Genomic DNA, 27,477 nt, shown 5'->3' with positions numbered 1-27,477 from the left:
CTATGCCTTAAACTGACGCCCGAACTTGTGTCTGCGATAGCAACAGAAAAGGCCCACTCCAATGACTATCAGTGACAAGACCAGAACTGCCACAAGCAAGAGGAGTACACTCATTTTCTTGAGGTCCTCTTTCTCACAGTCTTCGGGCCTTACGTTCCTCACAGTCATTTCTTTTTCATCGTACCCAAAGCTCTTGGCATACTGGCATTTGACTAGGTCTAAGTTGGGGATCTCCACCATAGCTCTGTGGATCATATGAGAAAGCCAGATATTGCCGCAGCAACTGAGAGGGTTCCCCTCCAGGTACAAGTTCTGGAGGGTTTTCTCTAAGGCCGGGATCTTGCTGCTTTTCAGACTGCTGAAGGTATTATTCCGTAGATCCAAAATTTCCAAGGCACAACAGTCCTCAGACCAAGCGGGCAGCCAGCTGAGCCGATTGTCTGACAAATTTAGATATCTGAGATGGGTAAAAAGAGGTAAATGGATATTTAAAGTTGTCATGCCGTTACTGTGCAAATCCAAATGTTCAAGGGACCGTTCTAATCCTGACAACGATTTGGCCTCAATCTGAAGTCCCCAATTCCTAGAGAGATCCAACACAGTGAGCTGAGTCTGGTAAAAAATATGTGGCGGGAGGCTCTCCAAGTTATTGTCCGCTAGATATAAATACCGAAGTTCGGGAAGGTTGACAAACGAGACGCAGCCATTTTCCTCACCTGCGAGCCTTCGCCTGGCTAACCCTGAGTACAAGCTGCAGAGTCTGAGGTGGTTTCTTCGGAGGTTGAGCAGTCTGATTTGGGGGAGGCTTGCAAATATGTCTGCTCGTAGCTCCTGGAGATTGTTCTCTTGAAGATAGAGCTCTTCCAACTCACTCGGTGCATTGGAGTCCAATTCCAGGTTCTGCAAAGAGTTAGAACTGAGGTCAAGGATGACCAGCGAGATCAAGTCAGAACTCACCACGAATGCCTGAAGGCAGTTTTTGCTGAGGTTAAGAAACTGGAGAGCAGACATTGATGCAAAGAACTCAAGCGGGAGGGATTTGATTTCATTATAACTCAAGTCCAAATATAACAGCTGAGACAAGGAGGGAGAGCTTTTGTTGCTCTTTGGATTCTGAGCTTGAAGATCAAAAGGGACATCTTGCCAGTTGTAGTCCAAATCATCAGTAGAAGAGTCCACCACGAATTGCATAATGTTCTTGGATAAATTCAGGAAGGCCAGCTTGTTGTCTTGGGGGAGAACCGGGAACCTAAGTAGCTTGTTCTCACTCAAGTCCAGCCAAACAAGGTTGAACACTTCTTTAGATTCGGTGGAATGGAAGGTCTCAATGCTGTTCCGGCTGAGATCCAAGACTTGCAGCTGTTTCAAGCTGAAATCAGCAATACAGGTGAGCGAGTTCATGGACAGGTTAAGTGTGGAGAGATGTGACAGCATCTCAAAGACACCTTCTTCTATCTCCATGATCATATTGCTATGAAGGTCCACTTCGACAAGTCTTGGAGACCCCTGAAACATGCGCCATGATAGTTCTGTGATGCTGTTCTCTGCCAACGAAAGATACTCAAGGGATGGTGCTTGGTGGAGGAATCGTTGAGCCATCCCATTATAGAGGCTGTTGTGAGACAAGTCCAGTATTCTGACCTGGGGTAGTAATCCGACCCAAACATTGTGCTGAGCCAACAGGTAGAGTTGGTTGTTGGCTAAATCGATCTTCACCAAGCTCATCAGATCTGAGAAGACTCCTGGTTCTACGTAACCGATACGATTAGAATTTAAGTCAAGATAGCGGAGGGAGGTGTAAAAAGTCAAAGGTGTCTTGGTGATGTTTTGAATTTTGTTTTCAGAAAGGTCGATTTTACGCACAGTGGGGTAAATCTCTGAAGGTATCTGGTGAAAATCTTTCCTGTGACAAAATGCCTCCAAGTTTTTCTAGAGAAAAAGAGAAACGGAAACACTCATTAAGGAATTCTCATGGCATATAATATTCAGAGGAGGTGCACAACGTGATGTATCTCTACAAATTTTGAGAGCATTTTTAAGAATGTCAGAACCAAACCAAGCCTCCATCTAATTCAGTATTCTGTTTCCTACAATATAGTTATTTATTTTATTTACTTATTTCCTTTATTTATACTCCACCCCAACGGGGACCCATAGTGGCTTATATCATTCTTCCCTCTTCCTTTTCTTCCTTTACAACAACCCTAGGAGGTAAGTTAGGTTGAGAGTATGTGACTGGCTTTAGGTCATGCAGTGAGCTTCTGTGACAGAATGGGGATTTGAAACCCGGTCTCTAGCCATTACACAATACTGCCCCTCCAGAGCCATTTTGGGTCTGGAAAAAAATATGGGTGGGAAGGTAGGAGCTCCCCCCCCCTTGCAGTCCTAATCCAAATTTGACAACCGTAGCACTTCCAAATTGGGTTCCCCAAGGGGAACTAGAAGCTACTGTATGGTGACAAGTCTCTGTGACAATCACACGGTATATGAAACATGCAATTTGGACCTAGGAATCTCACTTAATTTTAGCAATCAGAATGGTACCAATTCACAATATTCTCATAGTGTCAATTTAAAAAAAATTAAAGGGTGATTATGACAAGGTTGACAATAGGAGCTGGAGATCTGAGCCCTGCGGGACCTGTTACAGTTTTGCAGGGCCTGTAAAATGGAGATGTTCCACCAGGCCTTCAGCTGAGTGCCAGCGGGTGTCCTCCTTCTTCCATTTAAGATCACCACTTCTTCTGGGGCTGCCCTTGGCCATCTGCTATGCCCGTATACAGACTCCCAATATTTGTCTAAACAGCCTGCTCCTGGACTATTTTAATGATTTTTAAAAAATTATTGTTGATTTTATGTTTTTAAAAATTGTAATATATTTTTAATGTTGTTAGCCGCCCTGAGCTCATTTGTGGGGAGGGCAGGGTATAAATTGAATAAAATAAATAGATAAATGATGTTTTCCAACACACACCAAAATGTTTGCTGTTCTGAGAATGTGATGAAATAATAATTCCAAGATCATTCACACACCGCAGAGATTGTGCTTGTATTCCACACAAAACCAAAAAAGCATTGCAACAAATCAGATCCAAGAAAAAAATGTGTCCATAATGGAGAAAGCATGGGAGAACAGTGGGTGGGTGACTCCAGTGTCTGGAACCCCCGTTATTCATTTGTTTGTTTAAGTCATTTCTCCATAACTAGGACCCAAAGTGGCTTACTTGGCCTCTCTTCCATTGTATCCTAGTTGCAACAACACTGTAAGGTAGGCTTGTTACCCACATAGGTCTCCTTAATTAGTTGGGGGAATTAGCATAAAGGAGACAGAGAGAGGAGGTAACTAGGATTCTCCACCTGCGCATACCAGGATTGTTCCTTTAGAGAACTCTCAAATAAACAGGCAGATGTATTGTCGAAGGCTTTCACAGCCGGAGAACGATGGTTGTTGTGGATTTTCCAGGCTGTACAAAACAGGCAGATGTTCAGCAGGAAAGGTTTCTCTTATTAACAGAGAAATAAAAGGCAAGCATATAGAAAACACACCACACACACACTGAGCTAACTAAGAAAACAGTGAGGAAATGAGAAAGCAATTCAGGGTAGGGTGATATTTACCAGTCCTGCAAAGGAGAAGAGGTTGGAGGAGGTGCAGCAAAAAGACCAGTGTTTGCCAGTGAAGGAGCAGAGGAAGCCCAAACAAGTTTAGGGGTGTGTGGATGGGTCCCAGAACACACAAACACACACACTGAGCACATACCTGGACAGCCCAGTTATAGTACAAAACATTCCCTGGAGCAAAACTGACGTCTTGCTTCTAGAAACAATGTCTTAATGGCTTTCTGGAGGTGGAACAATAAATTGTGACAATATCAGAGCTATCTAGGATGGGCTAGAGATTAAAAAATATTGAATGATAACTTGGTAATTATCTGATGGGAAGGCCATCAGGTTCTCTGAATAGCCTGATTAGTGTAGATAGGGGAGGGGAAGCATGGAAGGGCATTGATGAGATTTAGGCTGGGAGTTTCTTCAGGAAGCCTCGTTATCTCTGCTGCTCTCTGGGGCAAGAGGGCTGCCAGTCAGTCATCCCCTATGACTCATGCCTTGGTAACTTTCCAGTCTCCAGGCCACCTGGCATCCGCCCTGCCTTGCAAGACAGAACTGCTGGCAAAAGGGGTTTATGATATTCCATATCCATAGACTGCCCTTCTAGTATGAGGGAGGGGTCTGACAGCTAATAGGCTAGGCTGCAAGGGCTGCCCACAGTCACCTAGTAAGTCTTCCATGACAAGATGAGGAATCAAACCTGGGTCTCCCAGATCCTAGTCTGACGCTCTAACCACTAGGCAACACTGGCTCATTACAAAAATGGTATGTAGAAATGATAGCTATTGCACTACATTTGACCTGCATAGAACCATCTTCTTGAGTAACATTATTGGTGCTCTTTAGTCCTGCTTACATCGCTCCTATTGCAGGAGGCTTTAATTAGCTTTAATATAATCATTTCCACGTGAAGAATCGGCAGCGCTATGCTTATCAAGGCATCGGGAGGGTCTTCCACTTCCCCCCTTTCTTTCCTGTTTCAGTTTGTCTTTGAAAGTCTTCCAGTTAGCTAGACTCCCTTCCTTTACGCTTTTGCTCTTACGACACTAATATAGCTCCTTTCTTCTTGGCCCAATGACCGCAGTCTATTAAGAGTATTCCGCACGGAATAGAAAGAATGCAAAAAGAAAACAGGATGCATGGAATTCGCATGGACTGCAGTGCTGGCGGGAACAGCTACGAGAACCTCTGGGGCTCTGTAATGCTCCGGACCGCTCCAAAAGTTCCATTATTTATTAACTTACTCAAGTTCTTCAGATTGGTAGCCGTCCAATTTCATTCCCTAGTGGAGTGTTTTAGGAGGAGGAGGGGTGAAAGGGTAGAGGCGAGCTACAACTTTTGACCCAGCTTCTTTCCATGGGAAGACAGACATAGGTTTTTAACAGAAGGAGGTTCTTAGCTCATTGAGGGATCCTATCTTGGTGTATGAAGTCACTACCAGGCATTTCCACCCTGCAATCTTGCCCTTCTATCCTGATGTTCCTCTTTCCTTTTTTTACTTTTTAAAGCTGGCCATGTACAGTTAGTGATCTTTGCTTCCCCATACAATTCTCTCTCCACACACACAAATATTTGAAATGTCCCGAAAGCATTCTTCAGATTGGACAGTGTTGGTGTTGGTGATGTCACAGGTGCTGGCCAATAAGCATTTGTTCTCATTCACCTGGAACCACTTTCCAAACTTGCCAGAAGTAGTTGTCCATTGCTGTCCCCAAAGGAGAAAAACGTCATGTTTACAATGCACCAATAACATTATTAAATATGCCTGCTACCCTTACAGCCAGTTTGGTGTAGTGGTTAAGACGCAGGACTCTAATCTGGAGAGCCAGGTTTGATTCCCCACTCCTCCACCAGAAGCCAGCTGGGTGACTTTGGGTTAGTCACTTAAGAGCGGCAAGACTCTAATCTGAAGAACCAGGTTTGATTCCCCACTCCTCCGCTTGAAGCCAGCTGGGTGACCTTGCGTCAGTCTCAGCTCCCTCAGAGCTCTCTCAGATGCACCCACCTCACAGGGTGTTTTGTTGTGGGGATAATAATAACATACTTTGTAAACTGCTCTGAGTGGGTGTTAAGTTATCCTGAAGGGCGTTATATAAATCGAATGTTGTTGTTGTTGTTGTTGTTGTTGTTATTAAACTGTTTTAAGACAAAACTTAAATTTATCTTCATTCTTTGCTTCCTAATCTCAGTCTATGTTCATACCAACAGGTGTTGATTGGTCTCCTTAACATACTTATCCTGCGAGCGTACGAATGTTATGTATCTCTGGGTTTTGCCTGTGAAACGTTAGAGCACATTCTTGAACCACATAGCCCAGACAAGCCCGATCTTGTCAGACCTTGGAAGCTAAGCAAGGTCAGCCTTGGTTAGCAATTGGATGGGAGACCTCCAAAGAAGACGGGGGTTGCAGAGGTAGGCAATGGCAAACCACCTCTGTTAGTCTCTTGCCTTGAAAACTCCACCAGGAGTCGCCATAAGTCAGTTATGACTTGATGGCACTTTCCACCATCACCGTGCAGTCTTATTCTTAGAAAACTTTCATCCATTTCTGACACATTGGTATGTTTCTGTAGATTCCAAAAATGAAAAATGAATAATTCCTTTTATGATGAGCAACCAATTAACACAGAACATTAGTCAAGCTTTCAGGTTCTCTAGAACTTTTCATCAGCATCCTGATGAAGACTCCTGGAGGACCAATGGTCTTGTTCAGTAAAAGTCAGCTACTCGTCTCGATCTATCTCTGAAGTAGGTTTGATTTATTATGTCACTTGAGCTATCTAGGTCGGGGCATAGAATGCCAGTAGGACCACTCAAAGATACTGATGGTACTAGAGATGGAAAATCCAGATGGCATCAGACCTCCAACTCATGAACATGAGTCCTAATCTTGTGCGGAAGCTGCCTTGCCTAAGCTTCATTGCAAATCATTCCTGCCCATATCCTGTGGCTGAGTGGAAGCACATCTGCATGGCATTCAGAAGGTCCCAGGTTCAATCTTCAGCATCTCCAGCTTAAAGGATCAGTTAGTAGGTGATATGAAAGACCACTAACTGAGACACTGGACAACTGTTGCTAGTCTACTGATTCTGATGAACGAATGGTCTGATTCAGTATAAGTCAGCTGTGTGTGTTCTTGTTCTACCCACACATTTTTCAGTGGTTGAAAATGGCCTTCACCCTCAGCCTTTCTTCCTATGTTTTCTACGAATCATCCACTAGTATGACTCCAGCTTTGGTTATCGAAACTAGTATGATTCCAGCTTTTGGTTATCTCTTGCTCTCCAGACTTTGGAGATAGATCAAGATGGGTAGCTGTGTTAGTCTGATCTGTAGCAGTGAAGAAGAGCAAGAGTGACTCATGAAAGCTCACACCCTACCACAAACTTGGTTAGTCTTATAGGTGCTACTGGACTCTTGCTCTTGTCCAGTTCTCCAGATGTTGATATGTCTGTTGGGAGATGGTGGATTGTACAGTTGTGATAAAGAGCCAGTGGTTTCTCCTCTGGATCAAGTTTTTGCAGCTGGAAATGTGGACATTCAAAAGAACCAGCCTGAATTTGGGAGATGCTTGGAACACCTCCAAAGAGTAGCGGTCATTGTGTTGGAGTACATGCTTTTGTACATGAAAGGTTCTATATCCACTCATATTTCCTAGTTGAAAGCATTTTAGGGAAAAAGGCTGGAAAAGATTCTAAGATCTTTAATCCCTGCTGCAGACTATACCAGAAGGGAACATACAGAATTCTATAGACTCAAACCTGCCTTGATCATAGCTTGGTGCCTTCGGTTGAAGGCCAAACCAACCTCTGGCATCTCTGATGAGAAGGTGTCCAGAATGTATTTAGTAGATTTTAAATCCCACCTTTTCTTCAAGGAGCTCAGGGTAGAAGCTACAGTTCTTCATTCCTTATCACAACCCTGGATGATATTGTGGTGTCCCGTTTCACAAGCATTTATGCCCTTGTCCAACTGAGGAAATCGAAACAGTTGGACACATATTGCTGTGTTGCCCCTTTAATGATGACCTTAGACACTCATTTATCCAGCCTCTCTGGATAGTACGCCTCCTTTCTTCTAGCTGACCTTGAGCCTAGAATCTCGGACACAATTGGATGATTCTTTGCAGCTGCCAGAGTCTACCGAGGTACAGTGCTGATTCAGTGAATTAATTTTTTTAATTTTAATTTTTTATTGTGCTTTTTAGTGGTGGAGATTGCCGTCAAGTTACACCTGACTTATGGCGACCCTTGGTAGGATTTTCATGGCAAGAGACTAACAGAGGTGGTTTGCCATTGCCTGCCTCTGCAACCCTCGTCTTCTTTGGTGGTCTCCCATCCAATTTCTAACCAAGGCCGACCTTGCTTAGCTTCTTAGATCTGACAAGATCAGGCTCACCTGGGCTACCCAGGTCAGAGCATTGTACTTTTAACTGTGTATATATTCCTCAAATTGCTCTGTTAATATATGTTTAATATTGCTGGTCTTTGACTGTAATGATTGATTGATCAATCGATCGATCGAATGAATGAATGAACGAATGCACGAACGCACACACAAACGAATGAACGAACGAACCCTGTGGGGTAGATTAGGCTGAGAATCAATGCTGCATCAGAGTTACCCAGCAAGCTTCATAGGGGATTTGAACCCAAGATTTCCCAGATCGTAATCCAACTCTCTGACCTCTACACTACACTAAAAGTGTTGGCAAAGATCATTGTCTCCCTATGACTTTGGAGAAGTGTTGCTAGTGGCACATTTTTTTGGTAAGGCTAGCCCAGGGTCCAACTTTATTTGTACATAAGAGATTTCTGGTGGGTGGAAGCTGTGTATTGCATAAGACATCTCTTGTATTCTCTCCTCAGCCTGACCGACCCTGGGAATTCTTATGGCTTGGAAAATGTGCATTGTGCAACAGCATCTTTCAAGATCTGTCAACATGCTTCTTGAGTCACAGTCCCTTAGGAACAGTCAAATGATGAGCAGAAAAGACCATGGTGACCCGCTCATTCCTGGGAACCAATGTCTCATCCCCCCCCCCGCCCCGAAATTACTCCTCTTTGGAAATGCTCTCCCCAAAACATCTGTGGAGGAGACACTTGGAGGACTCAAACAGGGTCAACATAATCTTTCCAAGAAGCTGAATGAGGTCCAAGACAGTCATGCCTGTGAATAACACAAAATGCCAATATATCTCCAGATGAACCATGTGTCGTAAATGTGCCCAAATGGAAGAGCACAGGGACCCAAAAGACCAGTCTCAGACGGGATGGGCTCCCAGGCTGTGAGGCCAAGCCTTTTTCAGGCAAACCATTTGAAAAAAGGCAACCCTCTTCCACGCACATAACACCATTCATTTTAATAATAATAATAACATTCAATTTATATACTGCCCTTCAGGACAACTTAATGCCCACTCAGAGCGGTTTACAAAGTATGCCATTATTATCCCCACAACAAAACACCCTGTGAGGTGGGTGGGGCTGAGAGAGCCCTGAGAGAGCTGTGACTAGCCCAAGGTCACCCAGCTGGCTTCAAGTGGAGGAGTGGGGAATCAAACCTGGCTCTCCAGATTAGAGTCCTGCCGCTCTTAACCACTACATCAAACTGGCTCTCTTAAAACAGATTACCATTTTGGAGAACCAAGACTAGGTCCTCTCAGTATTTAAAAAACCCAGTAGCCATAATGGACTGAGAGGAGACATGATGCATGTGTGTAATAGGGTTGCCAGCTTCCAGGTGGTGGCTGGAGATCTTCCAGAATTGCGGCTGATTTCCAAATGACAAAAATCAGTTCCCCTGGAGAAAATGGCAACTTTGGAGATTACACTCTATGGCATTATAACCTGCTCAGGCCCCTTCCCTTCCTAAACCCTGCCCTCCCCTGGCTCCACCTCCAAAATCTCCGGGCAACCCTAACATGCTGTTAAGTTATAGCTGGCTTATGCTAACCCCATAGGGTTTTCAAGGCAAGAGACAAACAGGAGGCTTGTCATTGCCTGGCTCGGCATAGAGGCTGTAGGCTTCCTTAGTGGTCTCCCATCCAAGTACTAACCAAGGCCAACCCTGCTTAGCTTTCGTGATCTGACAAGGTTGGCGTACCCTGGGCCATCCAGGTCAGGGTGAGAAAAGAGGGGCCTCCTCAAATAACTGAAGAGCTGTCCCAGGGACTTTGGCAGTTTCCACACACATTGAATAATGCACTTTCAATGCACTTTCGTTATCCTTTAGAAGTGAATTTTTTGTTCCACACATGGAAAATCAGTTATAAATGTTCACTAAAGCGTATTGAAAGTGGATTATCCAACGTTTGTGGAAGCAGCCTTTATCTCTGGTGCTCCAGAAGACTAGATCCATTGGGCTTAAATGGAAGGAGGGTAGATTTCAGTGGAACATGAGGAAAAACTAATGGCAGTGGAGCCAACTATGTATGAGAAGAATGGAGGTCTTCAAGAAAAGGTCTGGGGTGCTGGTTTTGGATTTCCTGCACTGAGCAGGGGGTTGGAGTAGACAGTTTATGAGAACCCCTTCCAATGTTATGGCTGAACAGCTTAGGGCACAATCTATCAGCAAGCTGTAATGAACAGCTGTCTCTCTCTCTCTCCTTGCTGCATATTGTAGCTGTCTTTGGCTTTCAAAGAATCCTGCTTCACCACACTTGAATTTTCTGACCTCTCTGTGTCCTTCCCGCGTATCCTAATCAGCTACAAAAGGGGAGGGGGGATTAAAGTACCCTGGCTTTGCTCAACTTTTAATTTGCTCCTGACAACGAGACGTTAGAATGTCTTGGCCCGGAATGAAACGCTCTCCGAGCAGAGCCAGCCCGGAGGCTGTAAAGAATCTGGCATCCCTCATCGTCTGGAAGCCGGAGAGAAGTCTGAGAGCAGACGATGACAGGCGAAAGCTGACGGCAATGGCTGACGGGCGTGTTGTCAAATTTACTTTACTACGGGCCAGTTCCAAGCATCAGCATCCCACATTAGGTGGCCTAGCTCTTCTGACTGTACATTTCAGTCTACAGATTGTAGAGGTGAGCTGCCCTGCTGGATTCTTTCACTGGAAAAAAGAAAAAGCTCCCTGTGGGAAGGTTATGGGGGGAAGACACATGGCGCTTGTGGAACTAACTCTCTGCTATGGGATATAGTGATGGCCACTAGCCCAAATTACATGTTACGTTTTTAGTGGGTTGGTCTAGGCTCCTGGACCCACAGCCACACAGCAGCTGCGGGGAACAGCATTTTAAAAGTCCGCAGTGACCCAGTTAGGCTCAGGGCTGTGCATGAGTGGAGGAGTGCCACACACGCACAACATGCTGTTTTCCTAAGCCAGGTTGGGTTCACGTGGACCTTTAAAATGTTCTCTGCAGCTGTTGTGTGGCTGGTGGACCCAAATCATTGCAAAACGTATCGCGTAGTTTGGTTTTAATGGCGTTGAAAGGGAATTAGGCAAATGCATGGAGGAGAGATCCCCCAATAGCTATTAGGCATAATGGCTGAATGGGGCCTCCAGGTTCAGAGGCTGAGTACGTCTGAATGCTTGTTGCTGGGAGTCAGCAGCAGCAGGAGTCAGCTTTGGCCTCTGGGCTGCTGCTTGTGGGCCTTCCAGGGTGCCTTGATAGGGCTGGATCTAGGGTTGCCAGCGCCCATGACAACCCTAGTTCAACCCCTTGCGCGCACACGCGCTCCCGGCACTGTGTGATGATGTCATTTCGGTGATGTCATCATGCAGGGTGGAGCAGTGGAGGCAGCATGTGGGGCTGGGAAGCTGCCCGTGCCATTCGCCTCCCCACAGGCGAATGGTGCAGGCGGCCTTGCAGCCCCCCGTGCCATTCGCCTGCCCTGCAGGACAGGGGGCACACGGCAAGCCGGCCGCCCCCTTTCCTGTGGGGCAGGCGAAAGGGAGAGCGGGCGGCTGTGAGGCTGCCCATGCTGCTGCCCACATGCTCCTGGCAGCTGGCAGCTGCCCCCGGTGCCCCCTCCCTGGCGGCACCGGGGGCAGACTACCCCCCTGCCCCCTCAATCCGGCCCTGTGCCTTGGTGAGCTGTTATAGGAAATAGGATTCTAAACCAGCCATTAGAATGATCCAGCACAGCTATTCTTATGTTCTTAACTCCTGGACGGGAAGCTTCCTGGGCAACCCAGGTAGCCAGTGTTGTATAGTGGTTAGAGTGTCAGATTAGGATCTGGGAGACCCAGGTTTGAATCCCCGTTCTGCCATGGAAGCTTGCTGGGTGACCTTGCACCAGTCACACACTCTCAGCCTAACCTACTTCACAGGGTTGTTGTGAGGATAAAATGGAGGAGAGAAAAAGCCGCTTTGGGGCCCCCCAGTGGCGAAAGGTGGGGTACGATGATTGTTATAAATGTGACTTTGGCAAGGATAATCTCTCTTGCTGTTGCTTCAGTAGATATTACGGCAGCTCTTTTGGCAAAAGGCAGAATTGCTCATTCAGTATTCGAAGTACATTTAAATATCGTGATTTGATTCCCCACTCCTCTGCTTGAAGCTAGCTGGGTGACGTTGGGTCAGTCGCAGCTCTCTCAGAGGTCTCTCAGACCCACCCACCTCACAAGGTGTTTTATTGTGGGGATAATAACAACACACTTTGTAAACTGCTCTGAGTGGGCATTAAGTTGTCCTGAAGGGCAGTATATAAATCGAATGTTATTATTATATTACTGTTATTGTTATTTACTCCCAAATCTCTAGGAGATTCCCATCCTGGAATCCCACTGCTTCCAGCTCCAAGTTGGGAAATACCTGGAGATCTGAGGGGTGAAACCTGGAGAAAGTGGGGTTTGGGGAGGGAAAGGACCTTGGCATGGCATAATTCCATAGAGTCCACCCCCCTAAAGTAGCCATTTTCTCCAGGTGAACCGATGTCTATGGCCTGGAGACCAGTTGTAATTCCAGGAGATCTCCAGCCACTGCCTGGAAGCTGGCAACCCTACACTGCCCCCATTGCCAGGAGGATATAGAGACGTGGCAACCTTAGTGAGTGGGCACTCCTCTAGACCAGAGAATAGATCTAATCATACTGGCCTTCCTAATAGGAAGGTTGTAAGAATGTCAGCGGTGAGGCAGGCGGCAACAAGAGACAGAGCTTTCTCGGTGGTGGCACCTCCCTTGAGGATGGATGGCTTGCTGTCATAAGGGCACAAAACTGTTCTAATTTAGGGAAGACTTCTTTTAAAATTGAGGCTGCTGTTCCTAGGGGAAGAAATCCCCTGTTAAGGCTTCGAATCACAAGGGTTTCTCGATTGCCCAAACTCTTACCATATCACAGGGTGATGTTTCCATGGGCCGGTAGGTTGAGATGCCGCTGTTCAGTGCAGCCAGGAAGAGCAGCAGGTTCAGTTTCATGATTCTTCTGCAGCGAAGGGAAAGGAATCAGAACCATCAGAGATCCAATGAATTTGTCCTAAAGAAATCTACCTTTTTAAAAAATCCAGCCCTCCCCAGCATCTCCGGATGCAAATGTGCATAAACCTGACCTCATCCGGTTTATGCTCACAACAACCTTGTGAAGTAGATTATGGTAGAGAGAATGACTGTCTCAAGGTCTCTCAATGAGAATGGAGATTTGAACCCACGGCCTTTTGGTCCTAGTTCAATGTGCAAACTACTACAACCATGCCAGCTGCCAAGCGGCCTTCCCTTTCTCCAGCAGTGGGAGAGACTCAGTTATTCTGCTGTCTTAAACTAGGGAAGGGGCATTGGTGCCATGGCAGAGCGTCTGCTTATATGCAGAAGGTCGCAGGGAGGGCACGATGGGTTACATCAGTGCTTAGTTCTGGTGGCCCCTTCTTACATGCCCGGGGTAATGCTGATCCCCACTTTGGGGTCAGGAAGCAATTTTCCCCAAGCCAGTTTGGCTGGCGATCCTGACGGCGTTTTGCCATCTTCTGGGCATGGAGCAGGGGTCACTGGGTGTGTGTGTGTGGGGGGGGGAGTTGTGAATTTCCTGCGTTGTGCAGGGGGTTGGACTAGATGACCTTGGAGTTCCCTTCCAGCCCTATGATTCTGTGATTCAGTCCCCAATATCTCGAATTACAAGGATCAAAGAGGTGGTATGAAAGACCGCTGGTGGAGATCCTGGAGAGCTACTGCCAGTGAGCATAAACATTACTGACCATCCGATTGCAGAAATTGGCCCTGGGCACAGAATTTAGCATATCCTGAGAATCTAAAGGTGAAAGAAGCTGAGTGGAAGAGGTTCGCTAATTATGTTCTTGTTGCCTTCTAAACAATGATGCTCTCCTGAGCAAACTCTAGGAAAAAGATTCTGCAGATTTTTTGGCACAGTTCAGCAGGAATTAGGAGAAAGCTTGCTGTTGTGGCACCCTTTTGGTGAGTGCCTGTGTCATCAACAACCCATGAATCCCAAAGAAATTGTGCGACATTTTGTTCTACAGAAAAGGGTGAATATATATACATTTGTGCAAATGTGTGCTGGTTCTTTTAAAATGTATGAAATAGTGTTCAGCCCTCCAGATACACTAAGGGTAAAGTAAATCTGTCCAGTGGCACATCCTTCTGGCAGAGCGGGCTATTCATTGATTCAACGATCCACTTGCCAGTTTGGTGTAGTGGTTAATCACTGTTTAATGATTACTGAAACGTCTCGGTAATCATGAAACGTTTCGGAAAACCCGAAACAACCCGAAACAGGGTTGTTTCGGGTTTTCCGAAACGTTTCATGGTTCACTGAAACAGGGTTGTTTCAGTATTTTTTCGGTTATCTGATAACTGAATTGCACACCCCTAGTTAAGAGTGGCAGGACTCTAATCTGGAGTGCCGGGTTTGAATCCACACTCCTCCACTTGAAGCCAGCTGGGTGACCTTGGGTCAGTCACAGCTTCTCAGAACTCTCTCTGCCCCACCCACCTCACAGGGTGATTGTCATGAGGATAATAATAACACATTTTGTAAATTGCTCTGAGTGGGCATTAAGTTGTCCTGAAGAGCGGTATATAAATTAACAACAACAACAAACCTAAAATACTGCCATGGAGGAAGAGATATATGGATGTTGTTGTTTTTATCATCATCATCATCATCATCATCATCATCATCATCATCATCATCATCAAATTAGCTGCACTCCAATCCCTAAATGAGACACGTATTGATAGATTGGATAAGACCTTTTCGTACCTCTGTTAAAATAAGGTTTCCAAATCTTGAAATCAACAATTCTGGCACATAGCTTTGGTCTAAGGAGGAAGGAACTCTCCAAATCAGGGAGGTGAGGGGTGCAGAGACCAGAGCAGCTATGGGGGTGGATCCTGAAGTTTCTGTGGCACCAGCAATGAGACCTGGTGCAAAAACTGGCTAATCATCTAAGGCTTTAAAAAAAAACTGGCTGAGGAGGGGAAAGGTAGATGGGGGGCTGTGGTTCATGCTGTAATGAAACGGTATGCCTAACACATATCGGTTCACAGGTATGCGACTAGACGTAGTCTAACATACATCAGAGGAATTCATTTTTAAAAGCATTCATCTGCGAGGGGCTCTGGAGTGGGGGAGAAGGAGCTTTTAGTTGCCCTCCCACCCCACTTTTGCCAGCAGAAAGAATGGGGAGTTGCCCATTTACTCTGGCTGTACATCTTCCCTCCAGGGGTGGGAGGGAAACTAGAAGGTCCTTCTCTTTTTTCACAGTGCCAAGCAAACAAACTCTTTTTAAAGTGAGTTCCCCCAATGTGTGAGCCTGTTCAGGCACCCATGAATTGACACGTGTTGAGTGTATCGTGTAGTTTGGTCTCAGGGGCAGAAGGCCCACTTTGCATGTTGGAGCTCCCAGGTTCAGGCCACCGCATCCCAGGCTGTAGGTGTCAGAGAAGACATTTTTGGCTGCAAAATTTGGAGAGCCGCCAATCAACGTAGGCTATACTGAGCCAAATGGACCCCTGGATTCACTCAGTATAAAGCAGTTCCATGGATGCTTTACTTTTCTGGTAATTAACCAGAAAGTGAGTGAGCTAATGAATGAATGTTTTTTTTTTAAATAAATGGCTTAGCCTGGTTTTTCTTTCTTCTTTGGTCTACCGACACTGTTGTTGAGAAATGGTTGACTTATCTCCGGTAGGTTTCATTGCCTGACTCATCTAGGATCAATCAGCTTGAATATTTACTTTGGGCTTTCGGTGTCTGCAAGATACATTCCCTAAGATCTTTTCAAAGGAGCCAAAGAGTGAATGGCAAAACAACCTCAAAGGGTTAGGGGTGGTCGAGTTTGCCCTTAAACCACTCTGCGTAAAAGCTGGAACCAGATGATGTCATTGTTGCAAAAGGTGTAGAATGTTTTCTCCTCTTTTGCTGCCCTGCAGTCCTTTCTAGCCAAGCAGGATTGGCAAGATTACAAAGCTTCAAAATCCTGAAAACGTTGAGCACGAAATGCAAGAATTATGTTTCCGTTGCATGCAGTAAAGGACTGGTTTAGCTCTTTAAAACTGTTTCCTCTGTCTAGCCAAGGAAAAAGTTTGTTAGGATAAGGTCAGGAAATGGGGGTGGGGGGATTTAATGGTAGGTTGACAGTGTTTCCCCCTCCTTACTGCTTGCTATGCTCACCAGCTGATCTTGGGCCAGCCCGCCCTACCTCACAGGGTTGTTGTGTCCTCCAGGGCATATAAATCAGTCACCTGCTCAGTTCTGTGAAGGGCTCTGGAGTGGAGGAGAAAGAGCTTTTGGTTTCTCTCCCACCCCACTTTTGCCAGCTGAAAGAATGGGGTGGGAGTTGCCCCTTTTCTCTGGCTGCCCACGTTCCCTCCAGGGGTGGGAGGGAAACTAGCTGCTCCTTCTCTCTGTTCACGGTGCTAAGCCAGGCATATGGTTGAGGCTGGGCTAGGCCTCCGCCGACCTGGAGAAGGAGGCAGCACACCTGTTCGCCACCCTGCTTTCAACTGGCTTCAACTGCCACTCCCTATTACACCCAAAGTGAAGCCAAATAAATAGCCGAGCAGGAACTGCTGCCATCTTGGAAACTGTAATAGTATTGTTAACAAACTGGTAAATTATTATAGTGTTTTAAATGTTGTGTAAAATTGTATGAAATTGTGCTTTTATTGTGTTTTAAATGATGGGATCTGCCCCTGAGCCTGCTTGTGGGGAGGGCAGAATAGAAGTCTGATAATAAATAAATAAATAAATAAATAAATAAATAAACGAACTGCTTTGGGATTCCATTTCCATTAGAGAGAAAGGGGTATATAAAATATTTAAATAAATAAACAAATCTTCACACCTCTTCAAGACGGAAGTAGATAGGGGCACAAACCGAAATACGAACCAAAATTAAGCACGAACCAGACCAGTTTGTGGTTCACGAACTGCGGTTCGTCAGATCCCATTTCTGATGAAGCGCCACAAACTTTAGGCTGGTTCATTTTGTTCATTTTTTGGTTCGTGACTGCAGACAGCCTGGTGCCAATCAATCCGTTTCCTAGGCAACAAGGGATGGACTTCCTGCAGACCTTCTGCTAACCCGGAAGTGACCTTCTGCTGACCCAGAAGTGATGGTTTTCTGACTCGGATGTGATGTTTTCATGAACCAAACGAACCGGTTTGCAAACCAGGGGCAAGTTCGTGAAAGTTCATGTTTCATGAAATTTGACGAACCACAAACCACATGGTTTGGGTTTTTTCTGGTTCATGCCCATCTCTAGATAGGACCCAAAATGCACAGCTGCCGCTGAATGCAGCAGCCCTGTGTCACATCCCTCCCCCATAAAATGTGTCTTGGCTTACCCTACGTCCTGGTATCACTGTGCTTCATTGGTTCCTGCTTCTATAGGTTGGCGAAGCATTCATGTAAGGAAATGGTGTTCACAAGCACTCATTTCTGCTGCTGCAGGAGTGAGAAAGTTATTGGGTCTCCTTCCATCCAGGACCTTCTTCCTCCCCTCCCCCTTTCTCTTCCTCCCTTTCTCTCTCTCAAGCTCTATAGCTTCGGTTGATTATAGCTGTGTATTGTCCTTTTCTGGCCAGGGTCACTAGTGTCATCAAACCAATGTTGAGAGAGTGGGAGGTTGAGTCTTAACTCTTATATATCTCTGTATATGATAATACAAGATAGGCTATATGATTCTTGAAGCTGCAAGCATTTAGAAATCATCCATTACTTTATGGGTGATCTCAGCACCATGCGCTCGTAGCTTCTCCTATTTGTGCTCCTCTTCATGCGCTTCCCCATGCACTCATAGCCCCCTCTTCAACATGCTCAGGGATTTTATTCCCCCTCTTTGTCTTTCTGCCTTCAAGAGATTTCCACTCTTCCCTTTGACCTCCTGATGCTCTATATCTTCATAGAACAATAGAGTTGGAAGGGACCCCTAGGGTCATCTAGTCCAACCCCCTGCACAATGCAGGAAAAACTTAACTTTAGTTATGACTCTAGTTGCCTATTGTCCTTCTCTGGCCAAGGTCATCTACATTTATATGGCACTGAACGGTTCTGTGCATATGATGTGACTCTAATTTACTTGTGACTCTTTTTTGCCCCATCCAGACAGCAAAAGCACTTTATTAACTCTGGCCATGTACAGAATGTGAGCCTCAGAATTATCCTTTGGGGCTGCAAACTTTAACACTAGTCCTGGGATGAGCAAGATTTGAGTCCAGTAGCACCATAAAGACCAACAAGATTCCCAGGGTATAAGTTTTTGAGAGTCATCAGATAAAAGGAGCTCTGGTTTTGCAGACTGTGAGGGAGAGACCATTGCTGTTGGCATTTTGAGAGAGACAGGGAGAGTGCATTGGAGCTTGAATTTTCTTTGTGTGTGGTGGGATAGGTATCTACCCCTTCAGGTTCCAGAGCTGCTGCCAGGCTCTGGGGCCAAGCTATTATTTATTATTGGTACATTTACTGCTGCCTGCTCAGGTAAGGTTTCTGGGAGTGGTGCAGTAGGGATCTTGATGGTTGGAGGGGAGCCTCCTGGCCCCCACAAACAACGAACATGTTCGTGACAGGATCATGTTCGTCAGTGTTCATTGTTCATTGTTCGTGGATGGCAACAAACAACGAACACCATGTTCGGTTTTTTTTCTGTTCGTGCCCATGTCTAGTTAGCAGCAAGACAAATCAAAACGAAATGACGTACAAGACGCATGACCTGATCAGAGCGCGAGGACTGTTTGTTAATAACCCTTACCATGGCCTGGTTGTCACACCAGACAAGAGCTGTGGTTCTCGAAAGCTTATGCTACAATAAAGTTGGTTAGTCTTAAAGGTGCTACTGGACTCTACTATTTGCTGTATACCAAATCAGACCCTTGGTCCATCAAAGTCAGTATTGTCTACTCAGACCGGCAGCGGCTCTCCAGGATCTCAGGCGGAGGTCACTCCCATCACCTCCTACTTGATCGTTTTGACTGGAGATGCCGAGGATTGAACTTGGGACCTTCTGCATGCCAAGAAGATGCTCTACCACTGAATAGCGGCCCCCTCCCTAGTCTAATGTTAGATTAGGACAGGGTAGATCTGGCATCAAATCTCCTCTCAGTCTGACATACACTGGGAGCCAAAACACACGTTAAGAAAAACCTAGGTTCAGCACGTGTTCTCTTACCTCAAGGTTTGCTGGGATCTGTAGGCGTCCTGGAAGCTTAAAGTTTAGCATTTACAGAGCAGCAAAAAGGGAAAGGGAAATACAGGCGCCTGTATTTTAAGCTTTAAGCTTCCAGGACGCCTTTAAGCTTCCAGGACGCTTACAGATCCTTTAAGCTTCCAGGACTTTAAGCTTCCAGGACCCCTACAGATCTTTAAGCTTCCAGGACGCCTACTTTAAGCTTCCAGGACTCCTACAGATCCCGGCAAACCTTGAGGTAAGAGAACACGTGCTGAACCTAGGTTTTTCTTAACGTGTGTTTTGGCTCTGGGTGCCTTTAGGCCAGTCACATTCTTCCATTTTAACCTATCCTGCACATTACCCTAAGACAGGGCTTTTTTTCTGGGAAAAGAGGTGATGGAACTCAGTGGGTTGCCCTCAGAGAAAATGGTCACATGGCTGGTGGCCCCGCCCCCTGATCTCCAGACAGAGGGGAGTTGAGATTGCCCTATGCGCCACTCAGCAGTACAGAGGGCAATATAAACTCCCCTCTGTCTAGAGATCAGGGGGCGGGGCCTCCAGCCATGTGACCATTTTCAAGAGGTTCTGGAACTCCATTCCCCCGCGTTCTCCCTGAAAAAAAGCCCTGCCCTAAGATCTTTAGAGGAAAGGTAGGATAAAAATGTACTGGATAGATAATTTTGCTTTCTGTCACAAGGGAAAAGGACCTCAAACTCAGAAATTAAAAGATATTCCATTTGCACAGAAGAACTGAATGCATCCATCATAACCCACAGCTATTCTCTCATAAATCACTGTTTATTTCCAACAATTTCACCATAAGTACCTGACTAGGATAGCCCAGGCGAGCCCAATCTCATCAGATCTCAGAAGCTAAACAGGGTTGGCCTTGGTTAGTCATTGGATGGGAGACCTCCAAGGAAGACCAGGGTTGCAGAGGCAGGCAATGGCAAACCACCCCTGTTAGAGCAGAACCACAAGTGACAAAAGGCACAGGTTGGACACTTGTCAGCTTCCCTCAAGTTTTGATGGGAAATGTAGGCATCCTAGTCTTGCAGCTTGGCTCTCTGACTGCTGTCCAATGGACTTTTCAACTGTCACTTGTCCAACATTCCGCCAAGCTGCCTACATTTCCCGCCAAAACTGGAGGGAAGCTGGCAAGTGTCCAATCTGTGCCTTTTGTCACTTGTGGTTCTGCTCTCAGTCTCCTGCCATGAAAACCCTGCCAGGGGTTGGTTGCCGTAAGTCCATTATGACTTGAGGGCACTTTCCACCACCAAGAGAGATTGAAGGCGCTGCTGTTTACCAGGTGATGGAATTGATCTCCTTGCCATTCAAAGCTTTACCTGCCCAGTCCCACACATTAAACTCCTGATCAAAGGGACAAGACATTTTTTCCCATCAGGTTGTTGCCATGTCAGCTGTGACTTGATGGCGCTCTCCACCACCATCACCCTATACTGAATCGACATGTTTCAAAGCGCCCTGCCCTTTGGAACAGCCGCAGCTACAAAGACTCTTGAATGGATTCTCAGAGTAGAGTCTGTCCTTCTGATTTCAGCCACGTGGACATGATCCCAGGCTGCTTCCACGTGGGGATTGTTCTCCGGGTGGAACGCAGCATGCCCTGCTTTATTTGGGAGCTTCCGCATGCCCGAGCTCCTCATTTAAGCAAATCATAAAACCTCCTGTGCTCTGACTTAAAAGAGAAATGGAGTGCTGGCTGCAGAGGGAAGAGGGTTTCCAGGCCATGGGTGAGGGGTCTGCAGGGCCGGATCGACAGGAGGGCAGGACAGGAGACGCGCTTGCTGTGCACCCCCTGCTCTGCGGGGCAGGCGAAAGGCAGCGCGGGTGGCTTGGAGGCCGCCCGTGCCATTCGCCTGCCCCGCAGGACAGGGGGGCGCAGCAAGCCGGCCGCCCCCTGTCCTGCGGGGCAGGCGAATGGTGCGTGCAGCCTCCCATCCACTCTCGCTGCTGCCGCCAGCTCCACAGTGCGTCGGGACAGCTGGCTTGCCGCGGGCGGCATGCGCCGCCCTGCGTGATGACGTCACTTCCGTGATGTCATCACACAGCGCCAGGAGCGCGGACGTGCGCGTGAGTGGCCAGTCTTCGGTTGCCCTGGGCGCCGGCAATCGTAGGTCCGGCCCTGGGCATCTGTCAAGATTCTCATTGGGTCGGTGCTTCTGCACTGATGCAACTAGAGGAGGAAGGGGGACAGGTGGCATCAACAGTGAGTGAAGCTGCAATGAGGTGCAGATGCTTTTCCAGGGCACCTCCTTTCCACTTGCAACTGCTTGCCCGGCAGGCATGCCTTTCCCCACCCCACATGGAACCAGCCCAGTCAAGCACTCCAGCTGAACAGCTTTGAGAATCCTGCTATTAACGTGTCCCCCGTGAACATTGCGCCAGTTTTTTCTGTAAAGCCAGAAATGACCACCGTTCCCATCCATACTCTAAATGGGAAATCGCTGCAGTAGCCCAGAGAACAACAAAGGATCAGGGTGACGGTTGGTTGAGAATTCTGTAGAAATGGAGATGACACTTGCTGTCTCTTAGAGTCCCTTGTGCTGACTAGCAACTGTTTAAATAAGTCATAAATGAAGATGACGGGAAGAGGTCTGTCTACGTTTGTCCTTGAATTCTGCCCCCAAACAAATTTGTTTGGGTGAAGTTTTATGGGCTTCCTGGAACCGTCGCAACAAGTGCCGTGGGTGTTCCAGCCTGTTCTCTGGTGACTGTAGGCCGAGCGAAGCCTGTAAAGGCCAACGACACCACTGATATCGATGACATCATTCACCAAGGTTGATGACATCATGTTCCCGTGACATGATGGGTGTACATAAGAACTTGAAAGCCGAAACTGTGCTTTATGAGTGGTTTAGGCACATCGGAATTAGATGGCCGTGTCTGTCTGTCTACATCCACTCTCAGGCTTCCCAAGAAGATCAGGGTAACATGAACAGACAATTTTATCCTCTCAAAAACCCTGTGAGGTAGGCTTGGTTGAGAGAAAGTGGCTGACACAAGATCAGCAGTGAAAGGCACATGCTTGGGATACAAAGGTGGCCTTAGACGTGCCCGTTCCCCTGTCAGTTTATGTTGCTGGAGGACACAAGCACATCAGTATGGAATAGAGCTTTGAGAGTTAGACTCAGATCTATCTATCTATCTATCTATCTATCTATCTATCTATCTATCTATCTGTCTGTCTGTCTGTCTGTCTGTCTGTCTGTCTGTCTGTCTGTCTGTCTGTCTGTCTGTCTGTCTGTCTGTCTGTCTGTCTAATTCAATTTATATTCCGCCCTCCGCGCATCAGCAGGCTCAGGGCGGATTACAATCAGTATAGTAATTTAAAATACATATAGCTTCAAAACCAATAAAACCGCATAAATATTAAAAACATACAACAGCAGACGTCTCCAAAACCCACCACCCAACCATCTCCAAAAGTATTTAACAGGCTGGGTGGTAGATACTTCTAATAGGGGGGGAATGTTTTCCTCTAGTCGGCCAGCGGGGAGGCTCAACCAGTGTCAACTGGCGGAACAGCTCCATCTTGCAGGCCTGGTGGAAGGATAACAAATCCGGCCGGGCGCTGGTCTCTTTAGACAGAGCGTTCCACCAGGTTGGAGCCAGGACCAAAAAGGCCCTGGCTCTGGGGCCAGGGAGCATTAACAGCTTTCAAACTTCATCCAGTTATGAAACTCACTGGATGAGCGTGGGCCAGCCAGTGTCATTCGGCCTAACCTACTTCACAGGTGTGTTGTGAGGATAAAATAGGGGAGAGGCGCTTTCAGTTACCATAGCCCCCATTCATGGAGGTCATGATGAGGACTTTATAATATGAATGAGCCCTAAGTATTTAGAGAAACAGTACCTCGATTTTGGTAAACATGCTTACTAAAGTTATCTTATTTTCCAAACATTCGAACAAAGTTTAGACTTGGGGAAAAATGGGAAAGTGTTTGTTGTCTACCTATATCTTTCTATGATCAATGGCTCCAATAAATACAGACTGTATCCCACTGAGAATCATCTACGGTGGGAGGAGGGCCTTCAGCAAATCCCATAGTCTCTCTGCTGCGATAAAGAAGATTAAACTGGGCTGCTTGTACACAGAGATGTGTAGCATTAGAAGGGGCATTTACAGAAGCAATGGAGTGTGCACACACCAAATTTCCTGCACTGCCCTTACATCAGCCCTCTGTAGCCATCATTCCCCCCACACTTCAAAATTCCTTTTGCTAGAATTGCTAGATTGATATAATATTATAATATTATTTTCATGCGGGTAGCCATGTTGCTTTGCAGTAGAAGAGCAAGATCCAGATCCGATAACACCTTAAAGACCAACTTTAAGGCCAGTTTAGTTTGTTTTTTGGGGTGCTATTGGACCTGAATCTTGCTCTTCTACTGCAGACCAACTTTAAGAGCAACTTAGTTGGTCTTTAAGGTGCTTAGTTGGACTGGGATTTTGCTATTATAACAAGTCATTTCTTAGAAAAAGAGCTGGAGGAATTGATCAGCATAACTCATTAGCATAACTGATTAGCATATGCCACACCTCTTGCCGTCACCAGAAGTGTCTCACTAACTGATTTGCATATGCCACACCCCCTGACATCACCTATTCTGGCTGTTTTGGACCCAATCCTGGCCATTCAGGGCCAAAATTGGGCCCAAAATTGCAAAAAGGTGCTGAAAATGGCTGAAAAGGGGCCCAAAATGGTCAGGATCGGGCCACTGATGAACGGGAGAATGATCCACCACCCGTCAGAGGCCCGATCCAGGCCATTTCAGCCCCAATCCAGGCTGAAACGGGCCCAAAATGGCCGAGAGTCAGGTGGGTGGGGCCACCTGCCATGTGACCTCTTTGGGGAACTGCCGGAACTGTGTTCCTGTGTATTCCCCCTCAAAATGAGCCCTGGTTGTGGCCAATGTGTAAGGTCCCAGGTTTCGTTTTTTTAAAAGTATGCCATTTTCATTGCAGATGTATAATGGGACAAGTGGAGCTTGTATCTTTCCCCTTAGCAAAAAGCATTAGAGAACCTACTTAAAAAAAATGAAATCTGGGATCTAGTTGATCATGGCAATAGATCATTTTATATGCTCTTGCTATTTGTCAGTTCCCAATTTGGGGGGGAAAGAACCCTGAAACAAGCCCTCCGTTGCATTGAAGGAAAATGGTAACAGGAGCCATAGTGAGGACCTGTAAAAATGACATGTGGTGTAGTGATTAGATTAGGATCTGAGAGAATCAGTTTTGAATCTTTACTCTGCCATGGAAGTTCACTGGATGACCTTGGGCCAGTCCCACCCTCACAGCCTAACCTACCTCACAGGGTTGTTGTGAAGATAAAATTACGTAAGCCACCTTGGGTCTCCATTGGGGAAGAAAGGTGGGGTATAAATGAAACAAACAAAAACGCACACTTTCCCATCCACACAGCATCGAAAGGCACTTTGAATGCGATCTTTCTGCAAAGGTTGGATGAAATCATGCTTGGGAAAGATCACATCAGACCAACAAAATCTCCCTCCCAATTAGAAACTATCACAAACTCAGAGGAATTAATTAATCTAATTCAGTGCATAAAGTGTACAAAAGTACTCAGTGCATATAATAAATATGGTTCAATAACGGGAGCGTCTTTGAAACAAATTAACTGTCTTTGCGTACAAGTCATGAGAAGCACTCAAGTTGGGAAGGTAACCCAGCCGAATATACACGGAATGTACTGAGGACTTCTTAATAGTAATTTGTTGTTAGACTACTTATTGATTTATTGCGTTCCTTATGCTGAATATTTATTGTGTACAGTGACAGATTGATTTCTATTTATTGAATGTATTTATTGAACCATATTTATTATATGCACTGAGCGCTTTCTACACTTTATGCACTGAATTGGATTAATTAAGTCCTCTAAGTTTGTGATAGTTTCTAACTGTAAGGGAGACTTCGTTGGTTTGACTCTGTCTACCTCTCCCCAGTAGCCTCTCCTAGGTTTGACTTGGGAAAGATCACAGTCAAGAAGGGAAAACACCAACGTTGGACGAATAGAGAACAATGTTATGCAGACGCTTCCAAAAACAGCATCGCTGTAAGGAAGCCACGACAGAGGAGAACACCTAGGTGGAAGACTAAAAGAAGGTGTACAAACCCTTTCCTGAATTTTCTTTTCCAAGAAAAGCTTGGCTGCTAAGAAGTGGCCTCGTGCTCAATGTAAAAGGAGGTGGGAAGCCAGGAAATGCCTGTGGTTCTTTACTGCAAGAAGGGTTTTTAAAGTGTCAAAAAGGTTAGTTTCCAGAAGGACGGAAATGGCATATCTGTACAAACCTGGCAGTGACTGAAAGTTGGAATCGGGTTGTAGAGGCAAATGTGGGGAGAGTGGCGTAGTGGTTAGAGGGCCCAACTAGGATATGGAAAATCCAGGTTCAGCTCCTCATTCTGCCATGGAAAGTCAATGGGTGACCTTGAGTTACTCACTTGCTCTCAGGCTGATCTACCTCACAGGGCTGTTGTGAGGATAAAGTGGAAGAGAGGAGAATGGTGTAAGCCACATTAAGTCCCTGTTGGGGATGAAGATGAAGTATAAATGAAGCAGAATGAATAGACAGACAGACAGACAGACAGACAGACAGACAGATAGACAGACAGACGTTGGGTCAATCATAACTCTCCCGGCCCCACCCACCTCACAGGGTGATTGTTGTGGGGATAATAATAACATACTTTGTAAACCGCTCTGAGTGAGCATTAAGTTGTCTTGAAAGGCGGTATATAAATTGAATGTTATTATTATTAGCTAGCTAGCTAGCTAGCTAGCTAGCTAGCTAGCTAGCTAGCTAGCTAGCTAGCTAGATAGATAGATAGATAGATAGATAGATAGATAGATAGATAGATAGATAGATAGATAGATAGATAGATAGATAGATAGATAGATAGATAGATAGATAGATGGGGCTGCAGAATTAAGCTCCTTATTGAGGTTCGGTAACTTGCAACCGTGGTCATCTGGACAAATTGCCCATTCCCCCTATGAAAACAGAAATGACTTCAGAGGCCATCTTCTCACAGCTCTCAGAAGACAACTCAAAACTATTGGCAGAGAATCAGCTTTACATTTTAAGTCTTTCTTCAGCCCATTCACAAATCGCAGATTACAATCTAGCCCATTTTTATAAAATGTACTTATTTCATCTTTATCTGGATTTACTCTAAAGAACTGTGTTTTATCCTCTCAACAACCCTGCGAGGTGGGTTAAGAAGCATGAGACTGAAATCACATCTGCATTGTAAAGTACAAATAGGTTGGAACATGATTAAAAATTCAGCCACTTCCAACATAGTTGTCTATCGATTCAGAATCCGGTATTACCGTCTTGAAAAGTGCCTTTATTCCACATCAGAAACCTGACCCTTGTACTTTCGAAACTGCCTGTCTGTTTTTGACAAGCAAACGTTCTACAACAGGACTTAAAAGTATGTTAAGTATACTACTTGTGATTTCGGCTGAAGTGCTCTTGATTTCTATGTAAAAGATATGCAACACAACCCTTACCGTTTTTTTTTTTACTGAGGTATAAGAGCCACTTTGTTGAAGAGAGTTTAACTTCTAAGTATGTGTTCATAACAATACAGCATGAAGTATACATTTCAAACTATAGTCTTATACACACATTCCTAGGAATGAACCTCGTTGAATAAAATGGGACATATCCAGGAATGCACAGTAACCATTAGGGTCGCCAATCACCCACAGGGGGGAAAAGTCCTGTCCTTTTAACAGAGGCTTAATGAGTTGGAACGGCAACTGAAACTTTTCATGGCATGGGGGTAACTAATGACACCTGACAAATAACATCCCATTTGTTAAAAGGACAGGACTTTTCTCCAGGTTGTTGGCAACCACAAATGGTAGACACTTAAGCATGTATACCCAGGTTGAGTTCAATGGGACTTACGTCCTAGCGTGTTTAGGATTGCAATCTGTTTCCTCCTTTTTTGTTGTTGTTGCGAAAAACAGAGGTTTCCAAATTGATTCGCTTGTAGCTGGATTATGTCCAAAGTTTAATTTTCTAGGTTTTTTTTTAAAATATCAGATGTTGCTTCGGTGCTGTGCGATAAAAGCACTCACAAGCGAGTCCCAACCAATCTCTCTTCTTGAGGAAACATCTGTTTAAGTTTCCCCTCCAGCTCCGCACCCTCTCCTCCTGTACCCACCTCTTGTTGTGGTGAAGGAGGCCGGATCCGGGTCTGCCCTCGATGCTTTGATAGAGACGTTCCTCACAGC

At 45.8% G+C, this 27,477-nt stretch overlaps 1 protein-coding gene across 1 annotated transcript; it reads right to left on the bottom strand.

Annotated features, from left to right (window-relative positions):
* LRRC32 (leucine rich repeat containing 32) lies at nt 1-27,477 on the bottom strand. The gene is made up of 3 exons (XM_054975042.1): nt 27,408-27,477; nt 12,890-12,983; nt 1-1,929 (listed from the first exon to the last, which is right to left on the bottom strand). The coding sequence occupies exons 2-3, from the start codon at nt 12,974-12,976 to the stop codon at nt 1-3; spliced, it is 2,016 nt and encodes a 671-aa protein (XP_054831017.1). The 5' UTR covers nt 12,977-12,983; nt 27,408-27,477.

Source organism: Eublepharis macularius, chromosome 3 (assembly GCF_028583425.1).
Source record: "Eublepharis macularius isolate TG4126 chromosome 3, MPM_Emac_v1.0, whole genome shotgun sequence".
Classification (NCBI taxonomy): domain Eukaryota; kingdom Metazoa; phylum Chordata; class Lepidosauria; order Squamata; family Eublepharidae; genus Eublepharis; species Eublepharis macularius.
This window is presented reverse-complemented; position numbering and strand designations above follow the sequence as displayed.